This window comes from Branchiostoma belcheri, unplaced genomic scaffold, assembly GCF_001625305.1.
Source record: "Branchiostoma belcheri isolate BF01 breed outbred unplaced genomic scaffold, Haploidv18h27 scaffold9, whole genome shotgun sequence".
In the NCBI taxonomy this organism is placed as follows: domain Eukaryota; kingdom Metazoa; phylum Chordata; class Leptocardii; order Amphioxiformes; family Branchiostomatidae; genus Branchiostoma; species Branchiostoma belcheri.
In genome coordinates, this window is record NW_017804575.1 from 4760697 (window position 1) to 4772237 (window position 11541).

General features: G+C 42.8%; 1 protein-coding gene across 1 annotated transcript in view; it reads right to left on the bottom strand.

Moving 5' to 3' along the window:
• Positions 1 to 11541, bottom strand: part of LOC109487657 (leucine-rich repeat-containing protein 15-like) — a 14277-nt gene extending 2736 nt beyond the window's left edge. The window contains exons 1-8 of the mRNA XM_019791661.1: positions 11442 to 11541; positions 9559 to 9692; positions 8006 to 8138; positions 6397 to 6571; positions 4358 to 4727; positions 3626 to 3801; positions 1787 to 2251; positions 360 to 486 (exon numbers count right to left, since the gene is read on the bottom strand). Of these exons, the coding sequence (XP_019647220.1) occupies positions 360 to 486; positions 1787 to 2251; positions 3626 to 3801; positions 4358 to 4727; positions 6397 to 6571; positions 8006 to 8138; positions 9559 to 9692; positions 11442 to 11541 (1680 nt within the window). The remainder of the gene's footprint in view (positions 1 to 359; positions 487 to 1786; positions 2252 to 3625; positions 3802 to 4357; positions 4728 to 6396; positions 6572 to 8005; positions 8139 to 9558; positions 9693 to 11441) is intronic.

Below are 11541 nucleotides of genomic sequence, written 5' to 3' on the forward strand. Positions count from 1 at the left end.
TATATATATATATAGAGAGAGAGAGAGAGAGAGAGAGAGAGAGAGAGAGAGAGATAGGTAGATAGATAGATAGATAGATAGATAGATAGATAGATGGATAGGTAGATAGGTAGATTGATAGATAGATAGATAGATAGATAGATAGATAGATAGATAGATAGATAGATAGGTAGATAGATAGATAGATAGATAGATAGATAGATAGATAGATACTTGGCTTAGCACATACATGTACATGTTCAACGTGAAATCTCGCAGTATTGTAATATGTGGACACAGTACATGGTGTCACCAGAAGGATGAACTGAACTGAACTGAATTGATTGTAATATCTCTGAAAGTATATGAGACGTCCAAACCTCCACACAGAAGATGTACATCGTGTCCGCCATGAGTGACGTCATGACAAACTGGGTGACGTCAGGCTTCACGTCCAGAGACCGCCACTTGTACCTGGGCCCGAACGGCTTGTACTGGATATGGAACCTGCAGTGGAGAAGTTTCGGAAATGTTTTTTTAATTATGTTTACCGAAGGAAAACATATTGTTTTTGCTCAGTTTCTTCCTCTTCTTCTTCTCCAAACAAATAAGGTCAATGACCTGAACCAGACGTCTGTCACCATGGTAACTAGTGTTGTGTTACACCATGTTGCAATTTTATAGCAGGAGGGATTTAGACTCCTGTATGACCAATTATATGAATGTGTTTGAGTAAGAATTAACAGAGCAGACTTTATGCGAAGGTAAACATTATGCATTTGCTCTTCTTCTTCTCCAAACATTGACCTCTGACCTGACCAATGACATGATTTGTTGACGTCTGTCACCATGGTGACTGGTGGTTTGTTGACGTCTGTCACCATGGAGACTGGTGGTTGGTTACATAATGTTGCAATTTCATGGTCTGCTCTGCTCCTGTCACCATGTGCTAGGGGTAAATGTATGTGAATGTGTTTGAGTAAAAATTAACAGAGCAGACCATGTCCGAAGGTAAACATTATGCATTTGCTTTGCAAATGTTACTTCTCTAGTTAGTGTTGGATCTGCTAATGACATGCAAATACATGCATTTTATGTAAATATATTCCTATTGCTGACGTCCGTCACCAAATCAGCAGAGACTGGCACTTGTATAGGGGCCAAAAATTCTTGGAATACATTTGCATATTCATTTCAATCTCATTAGATGAAACGACCCGTGTTACCGCTAATTATTTTTTCTGTGGGTAATAGAATGGTATGTACTGCTTTCTCTGCTTAGCACTCAGCATTTGAGAGAGGGTATGGGAGTTAAACACATACCAGTGGACCAGCCCTTTACTGTAGTGATTGCACTGTGTGGCCCAAGGGCTATAGAAACGGAGATGGGCGCCGCCATACTCGACCATGGCCATGCTAATGGTTGCGGGGAGGACTTTAACTTTAACTTTAACTTTAACTTTAACTTTAACTTTAACTTTAACTTTAACTTTAACTTTAACTTAAACTTTAACTTTAACTTTAAGTTTAACTTTAACTTTAACTTTAACTTTAGGGAATGTGGAAGCCCACTGCAGTGTGATGTAATTTGCATAAATGTGCACCTCATTAGCATGAATTACCACTAACCTGTCTGGGTACAGGAAGGTGGAGACCCACTGCAATGTGATGTAATTTGCATGAATTTGTATCTCATTAGCATGAACGTTACCACTAACCTGTCTGGGTACGGGAAGGTGGAGACCCACTGCAATGTGATGTAATTTGCATGAATTTGTATCTCATTAGCATGAATGTTACCACTAACCTGTCTGGGTACGGGAAGGTGGAGACCCACTGCAATGTGATGCTCCCGGAGCTGATGTTAGTCACGCTGGGGAAGAGCGTGTACATGAAGCAGTCGCTATGGGGAGGGGTAACGGGCAGATCCCCAGGCGGGTCAGCATCCGCGGGTCTCCGGGTAGACTCGGTCGTCTTTCCCGGCGGCGGGGTTTGATGAGGAGGGGGGACCGTCTTCTTCGGCGGCGGTTTCATTTTTGTCACAGCGCTAAGTGTAACGGATTGTTCTCTGGCTGTGACAGGCGCTTGGGTTATGGTGCGAGATGTTTGAGGTTTGGTGGGGGGTGCAGTACTTGTGGTAGCCTCTAGGGTGGAGGCAATCTTCGGGCAGCCAAGTTCGTCGTCAGTGACTGTCTTCAAGTCCCTTTCCGCCAGCTGGGCAGGTGAGGCACATTTCAGGTGTGCGCGCACGTACGTGTTCTCAAGGAACTGTCTGTAAAGGATAGGGCAAGATCGCATGGTTCCTATTAAGTCACCTTTCTTTACAATAATTACATATGTCCGGTTCAAATATGTTGTGATAACTAGTAATGACTTGCCAACCAGAAGTTTTAACCCTTGTCCTGCTGGCAATTTTTACACAATATTTTCAAATTATTTCATGTCTTAATCAGGTCACAGACCCTTGACTTTTTTTGCCCTGCGGCGGCGTACTTACTTCCGCATTCGTTGCGTTTCGCTGCGGTGTGATGCGTTGCACGAGAAACACCCCCAAATCGCACATATACAGGGCACCATATAGATGGTACTGTATGTGCAACCCACATATATATGGGCCCCGCAGGACAAGGGTTTTAAAACTTTACAAAGTCACTCCAAGATCCCACCAACACAAGACAAAGTGCAGCCATTTAAAGAATACGGTGGCCCACAAGGACAATCTGCAGCTCACAAAATGATTTGCATAGATAGCTAAAAGGTTTGCGTAGACGACACAATTTGTCCCTATGGGCCACTGTAGACGCAGCGAGACATGTACATTTTAAGTAACAAGTGTTCAACCAAGATGGCCAATGAAAGGAATTGTATGTAATGTTCTGGTCGGAACACAGTGCATTGTCAATTTAATATCAATGAATGAATGAATGAATGACGACCTTTTTTGCACATTTTTGCCACACTGGGCTAAGTACTGGTCAAAACAAGACATGATGAAAAGATACATACAAAATAAAACTAGCTATCATTACATAAATTCAACTTCTCGCTTTTCACTTATAGTAGAGATAAAGGAACAGATATGTTTTTCGATGGAAGGTTTGTCAAGTCGCATTAGGAATATGAATTTTTCTAGTGCTCAAGTGTATGAAGTAAGGAAAAAGGTTTTCTACAAGCCTATACAGATCATTTCTCTCTTAAGGCCACACCGATTTAATTTTATGGATGACATCCTCTGAAGACCCCCAAACTAGTGCGCGCGGGCGAATAAAAAAAAATTCCAGCCAAAAATAAAAACGCTACTAAAGCACAGGAATACAAAGCTCAAGTATTGTGAACTTGCGGCAGTACATAGCGACGTATACAACAAGCCGGCACATGCTGGCTTTTTGTGGAATTCATGAGTTGTGGAGCTTCAAATTCGATAGCCTGGGTGCTCGGCTCCGTTTTGTCGCTGACTACCATGGACTACCCAGGCCTAGAGCAAGGTCAGAGCCTCGGTGGAGGTGATCTTTTTTTTTTTGAGGGCGACAGGCGAAAATCAATGCGCGCGCAGATGTCATCCATAGAATTAAGACGGTGTGGCCTTACTATATAATCTACATTCTATAACAAAGTGACATTCGTCCTCTATTCTATTCAAACCCACCTGAAGTGTTTGAGCTGACAGGTACAGTTCCAGGGGTTGGTGTCCAGGTTGAGCGTGTGCAGGTACCGCAGTGTGGGGAACACGCTACTGTCCAACGACTGGAGACTGTTGTTGAACACGTCCAGTACGGTCAAGTCACGCATCATCGCAAGGCCCTCTGGCGGTAACTCCTCCAACTACAAGTGAAGGAGAATACTAGTATTGCATACCGTTTTGGCCATCAAAGTGTAACGTGAAGTTTTTACCTGTTTATTGTTTTCATCTGCTTAACATTTCCACATTGTTATTTTATTCTCGCCTATTTGTTGTTTCCACCTGGCTATTATTACCCTCGCCTAGCCTTAGTCATTGCTCAAAATTTATCTAATTGTTATATTGTTCTTATCTGGTTATTTTTTTTACCTGGTTATTGTTGTCACCTGCTGGTTATTGTTCTTACCTGGTTATTGTTCTGTATCTGTATCGGTATAACCAGTATAACCGCCCTTCGGCGTAACACAGCACCTTCTCACTACAGGCATACGGTGCGTCGGCAGCTGACTACATTACACCGAACGATCTGTTACACCTAACACTTGAACGTCTAACTCTAAACATTGCTTAAAGCTATCTAATGATAATCCCCTACTGTAATGTACAGTTCTTACCTGGTTATTGTTCTTACCTGGTCATTGTTCTTACCTGGTTATTGTTCTTACCTGGTTATTGTTCTTACCTGGTTATTGTTCTTACCTGGTTATTGTTCAGCTCCAGTTCCTGAACCCTCTTTAGCGGCCGGAACACCTCCGGATCCATCGTAACCAGGTTGTTGTTTTGCAAAAAGATGTACTTCAGATCGCTCAGACCGACGAAAGCCCTCTTCTCTATCTTAGCCAGCGCCATGTCTTCCATCAGGAGATACTTGAGGAGGTTCATGTACTTGAAACTCCCGTCGGGAAGGGTTGTGATGGGGTTGGACGACAGCTCCAGACGGTACAACCCCGACAGGACCTCGAAGGACGTGGCGGGCAGCTCGGTGAGACAGTTGTTGTCCAGGTAGAGATAGCGGAGCGCCTGGAGACCCGAGAAGGCTCCCGGAGCCACGTATGAGATGCAGTTACCGCTGAGATGGATGAAGAAAGGAATGAATGTTGGGGATCCGGATATGCTAACGTTTTGCGTCGTTAGCTAGGACATATACAACAAAAGTCACAAGGGAAGCTAGAGGGCTATCAGTTCATTCGATATACGATATGACTTTATTAGCAAATAGCAGACGTACAACATGAAGTGGTGTGTGAAATACCTTTGCTAATTAACATGAAATGTCGAAAATTACGTTGCAACACCTATCAATAAAATTACATTGATTCACGAACGTATATTCATCATCATCACCATTACATCATTATATTACATTGATAAAATATTAAAACTCAGTGGTACTAAGTTAAATCTTAAATAAAAGATATGAGAATAACGTAGGATCATCTGCACGGTTCACAGTGCTGCTAGTAAAATTGAAGAATTCGAGTGTATTAACGTAAGTAGTCTATATTCGGTTAATGATAGCCTCCTGTGCAGGCCCCGCGGCGGTGGGGAAGAGTTTTTAACGCATTATTTTGATATAGCCGGCCATCCTACATAGCTGCCGAGAGAAGGTTCCTTTCCGCACGTGGCTCGAGGCTAGGTTAATGATTTGTTTTTGCAGATATATGAATCGTGTACACAGGTTTGGTCACAGATTCTGGTTCACAATAACCCATATGCCATTTGGTACAAGTGTTTAAGCAGTCTCTGATAATTCATAAGCCTAATCATAACTGAATAGAGCTGCTTAGAAACAGAACGACCAAACAAAGAAACATATCAACTTTTTTTTATTTTCATCTAGTGGATTAAACAAAATCCAGATCGTACTGTGATTGTGATATAATATTGTAACTCAATAGCTTCTCAACTAGAATGCTAGTGTAAAAAACGTATATTGATAAAACCAAATTGATATGTTTTGACGTACAACAAAAACACTAATACATGTAGCACAGTTGGATAAGAACAGGGTCATATTGTACTGTAACCAATGAGGTAACAAGATGGCATCGTCTCAACAAGATGGCGGGGCCAATAGGTTACCCTAAAAGTTTATGCGTGGTTTTGTAGTGGTTTTCTGCGTTTTCCTGATCTACTCTACAGTGGCAACTCATTTTTGTTCTCTTCAAATTATGACTGAATGGACTATACTACATTAACTTTGATGTCGTAGGAGGTTCTCCTCCTTGATTAGATACAGTAGATAGGCTAACAGCGTAGTTTGCTTGGGAAATAAATTCAAGCTGCTCCTAAGGCCACACCCCCTTAATTTTATGGATGACATCCTCTGAAGACCCCCAAACTAGTACTAGTGCGCGCGGGCGAATAAATGAAAATTCCGGCCAAAAATAGAAATGCTACTAAACCACAGGAATACAAAGCTGATCTTGTGAATTTGCGGCATGCGTACAAAGCGACGTACACGACAAGCCAGCTTGCGGAAGTTATGAATCGGCACTGTACGTATGTACTGCTATGAGTTCTTGAGTCGTGGATCTTCGGTGGCCTGGGTGCCCGGCTCCGTATTGTCGCTAACTACCATGGACTACCCAGGCCTAGAGCCAGGCAACAGCCTCGGAGGACGTGATTTTTTTTCTTTTGAGAACAGGCGAAAATCAATGCGCGCGCGGATGTCATCCATAATATGAAGGCGGTGTGGCCTAACTTTGGTTTACAAACATGTAGACGCATACATGTACCTGAGGTAGAGCGAGTTGAGTCGGGTTGGACCCAGGAACGTGCCGTTGTGCAGCGCCGTGAGGTTGTTGTAGCGGAGGTGGAGGAACACCAGGTTGGTCAGGATACTGAACGTCCCGCTCTCCACGTTACCGATAAAGTTGTTATCAAGGAACAGGTAAACAAGATTGTTTAGGCCTACAGAAAAAAGCAAACAAAACTGCATCAATTCAATAACTATTGTTGTGATTTTTCTTATGGTAATATAATGCGAGTTACACACGCATGTTATCGTTTCTAATTTCTTGTTAGCGTCTATAAATAACTAGAAATGATAAAAATGTATCAACTACAGCCAATACCAAATTTTTGCTAGGTATGAATCTGAATTTCTTGGTTAAAATTAGATCACAAATTCATTTATGATCATGACCTTTCAAGTACCATGCACGGAAAAAAACGTACTAAGTCAGTTCACAGTTCCATGTGAGTATGTGTAGGGAACAAATTTGGCCGTGTTTATGTGAAGTCACCCAAACCGCGATTCGGGTAACTCACATTCCGCACATCTGGTCCACGTGCCATACATTCCTTTTAAAACGTGCCCGATCACGATTCTACATTCATTGTTGTTTGATGAAAACATGCAAGGTAGCGTGTCATTATTGTCAGAGGTCAACGACCTGCTTGCTGATGCCCCCCTCCCAGCGTATCTCGGCCGAATGCCGACGTAGTCCCGCCAGAGGCGGCGCGAATCTCGTCCTAGAACGGACACATTATTTGACCATTACTACTCTTTAAGTTGCTGACACGTAAAATTTGGTATTGCATACAAATAAAGAAATATCACCCCGTAATCCATGACCAAGTGAAGTCACATTGAAATCACATTGCGTTCAGACGCAAATCGCGATGCGGGAAAACCGATTCGAAACCACCTCTAGAAGTGGCTTGGGATCAAGGCGCTTTCAATGTGATTTGGAGCGTTCAGATGCATGGAGCCACTTGAAACCGGCTTCGGGGTAAACAACATGTAAAGAGCCTTGGGTGACTTCACATAAACACGGCCTTAAAGTTTAAGACCTCTGGCCATTTTCTACCTGCCACTACAAACCTGACCTTAGACCAAATACATCACAATACACATGCGTACATGAACAAGCTTAAAATCATACTATGGCCACAGCAAGTATTTTTTATGGATGACATCAGCGTGCGCATTAATTTTCGCCGCTGCTGATTTTGGAAAAAAACACAAGAAATTTTGTTGCCTTCTGACAGTGGTCAACATGCCCAAAATGGGCAAAGATGTCTGTTGCCATGCCGAAAGGTGGATGACAGATAACTATGAAGAGAGGAGACAAAAAATACTCTGATTTAATTTTTGTTTCTTACTTTGATGCAGTGATATGTGATGTTGGCTGCGTAGATGTGATGTTCCCACCGAATAAAAACAATTTGTACAATGATGAGTCAAAATCTTAAATCGTAGGAACCTTGTTTTTTTTCAGCCCACCTTGTTTTTTTCGCCCGCTCGCATTAGATTTGGAGTCTGCGGAGGATGTCATCCATAAAATTTACTTGCTATGCCTATATTAGCATTTTCTGCGAAAGAGATGCAGTTTTCCTGACCTCCAAACGTCCCCGCCGTGAGCTTGGTGAGTTTGTTCTCGGACAGGTACAGGTACATCAGGTTCGTCAGGCCGGAGAACGCGCCGTCCTCGATAGCCACGATGTTGTTGGAGTGGAGATACACAAGGCTGAGCTGGAGAGTTTGGTTAAAAACGTAAACTTCGTCATTCTGAACTTCAATTTTTGGCTAAAGCCTCGGTCACAACCCACCGTACGTGCTTCTGCGTGCTGTCTACGTGCAAAATACGTGGGCAAACGTAGGGCATCCGTGCGTGGTGAGTACCGCCTCCGTACGGAATCCTACGGATTTGGGAACACGCAGACACGCCGTAGAACATTAAGTGCATGTAAAACTTTTTCTACGTGCGGTCTGCGGATTCACCACCCGTGCGTGCGAGTACGAGCGACGCGCGTGCCCCGTACCGTACCCCCGTACCGTACCCCCGTACTCGCAACCGTGCGAGTGACGTGCGAGTGACGTGCGTCGACGCCACTCCTTCCCCACGTTTTCAGAAAAAAACGTAGCAGACGTAGCCTCCTAAAAAACGTACGGACAAAAAGCACGTACGGCGGGTTGTGACCGAGGCTTTTGTCCCACTCACTTCCCGCCGGAAGATAGGTTTATCAGCTTTATCAGATTATCTAAAGATACTTTTTGGGAAAGTTATAATTGTGTTCTACAAAATCAAGCTGTCTTGTGTAGGCCAACATTGTTATGCCATATCATGTTGACGATCAATTATTTTATAGCCAACTGTTTGACAAAAATTGCACGACGAATGTGACCAAGGATGTTACCGAATCTTACGACAGAATAGTCTCCTCCAGACTCCTTTGCAGGCCATGGGAGTTAGCCGGCAGGCAAACTGGTCCTTCTATGGCCCGCTAATTCCACTGGACAACTATATTCCCTTTTACTATCATGAAAGTTCATCTGTGTTGGTAGTTACATGTTTAAAGTTAAAACGTTTGGTCCAACATAAAAAATTCTCTCACCTAGAGCTTTCGACCGTCACTCTGGTCTTCCTCACACTTCAAAGAAGCCATGTGACAAGCTTCACTGGGTCAGTCTACTGAGGAAGACCAGAGTGACTGGTCGAAAGCTCTAGGTGAGAGAATTTTTTGTGTTGGACCAAAAGTTTTAACTTTAAACATATATTCCCATTTAGGCCGATTTCTACCACCTATTCAGCCTGCAAGGGAATCTGTTGGAGACTAATGACAGAGATTGAAGAAGAAGAAGATTGTTAGAGTGCAGGCTAAGGTAAATATGAGTAGATATCGCTAGCATACGCTTTTGCACAATTTTGCTCTTGTACGAGGGCCTGCAAGGGGGGAGGGGGGTTGTGATTACGAATTACGCAAAATTTTCGCCGCCTATTACGAATTATGTTAAAGTCTCAGAGCTGATTACGACTTTACGATTTGCGGCTAATGTCCAATTACGAATTACGTTGATTTTTGCGGAGGCTGCCTACGAATTACGAAGTCTAAAACGGCCTGATTACGCCTTTCGAAAAAGGGCTTGCATGCCCTCTTGTACAAGGTGTTACCTGATCGTGTTTCTCGAAGGCATCTGAAGGGACCACAGACAGGTTGTTAGCGTGCAGGTTGAGCTGAGTGGTGTTGTCAGGAATGTTGGTCGGGATGGCCGTCAGGTGCTGGTGGTTGCAGTACACCGTCCGGCCTGCAGAGGGCGCAACCTTAACATAGTCATGGACACCGTTCCCCAACTTTTACCCTCGAGAATTCGACATGAGTCCTTACAATTCAATCTCTTACAATATGTGAAAGCATGTAATATTTTAGTTGCTCGAAAGGAACATCTAAAACAAGAACAGTATACATTAAAAAAATGTCTTTGCAAAATTAAAAGCTCAGATTTGATTGACTTAATGTATAAACTTTAGCTGTACATATCGGTAGTCTCCAAGCAGAAATTACGGTGGCTGCAAGACATTATTAAATTGACAAGTCTGCATCCATTTGCCAGCAGGGCGAAAAAAAGGATACCAGTACAAAAAAGGCCCGATAAAACGCCTAAAATACGTAAAACAAGAATTCGGAGATCTCAAACCTCAATGGAATATATGAGTTTTTGTAAATGTTTTACACGGTACATAGAACATCATCAATCAAACCTGGTAGGCGCGCTGCCTGACCACACGTGTTTTGCGTTAGAGGAAGTCTTTAACCGGCACATCTGTTTTCCCTCAAAATACAAACGTTCTGCTGCAGTACCAAGGTCAGCCACCAGGAGGCCCATATTTGATCTTGACCTTCAGCTTCCTAAGACCTACATGTACTGAGCATACCAAATATCATCACAATCCATGAAGGCGTTCTGAAGTTATGCTGACTACAAATGTGCAGAAACACAAACACACAGACAGACAGACACACAGACAGACACACAGACAGACACACAGACACGCCTAAAACAATACCTCCATTCATTTTTTATGGAGGTAAAAAGCCGACTCATGGAGGTAGAAACAATAAATAACCTCTGCTTGGATGCCCTATATCCAGTGAATCACCAAGATTAAATAACACAATGTATGTAACAAAGTCCCTAAGTCTTTGGGCCGACAGAGTGGCCTTGGATTTGAAGCATCGTGAACTGTGGAAGGACGATCTATCTTTGTCATTACGGGGGCAACACTAAGGCTAAAAATACACACATGTGACATACGATAAATATGGTTACCGCACATCCTGAATCCGCCGGCCTTACAGATGTACGATAAGGGAACAGGAAGTACAAACTGTACATATATTCGTCACAACTTTAATTTCTGTTGGGACAGATTAATTCGACATACCTCAATGAAAATGTTCAAGTCATCATCTATCCCTTAATTGACTCAATGCGTTATGACAGAAATAAGAACACTATTTTGTCTATTAGGCCACAGCAAGTAATTTTTATGGATGACCACGCGCGCATTAATTTTCGCCTGATTTTGAAAAAAGAAACAAGAAATTTTGTAGCCCTCTGGCAGTGGTCAACATGCCGAAAATGGGCTGCCATGCCGGAAGGCAGATAACTGAAGAGAGGAGACAAGAAAAGGATCTGATTTAATGTTTTGTTTCTCATTTTGATGCAGTTATATGTGATGCTGGCTGTACGTGTCTATGTGATGTTCGCATTCAACAAAAACCATTTGTACAATGATTGAGTTAACATTTTAAATGTAAGAACCTTGTTTTTTCGGCCCGCCTTGTTTTTTTTTCGCCCGCTCGCATTAGATTTGGAGTCTGCGGAGGATGTCATCCATAAAATTTACTTGCTGTGGCCTTATATATAATACTGACAGAAAACAGATGGTATGGATGGCATGTGAAACGGCTGTAAACTTTATAGATAAATTTAAAGCTAAAAATAAGGAAGAATAGCTGAAGATGATCTTTATACATAGTTGCAAGTCCTTACCTGTACACCAGCACCCCTTTGGACAGGTGTTGGACTGGGCGTTGGCCAGTTCCCATGACAACGCCAACAGGGCCAACAGTATGGCTGGTTTCTGGAGCAT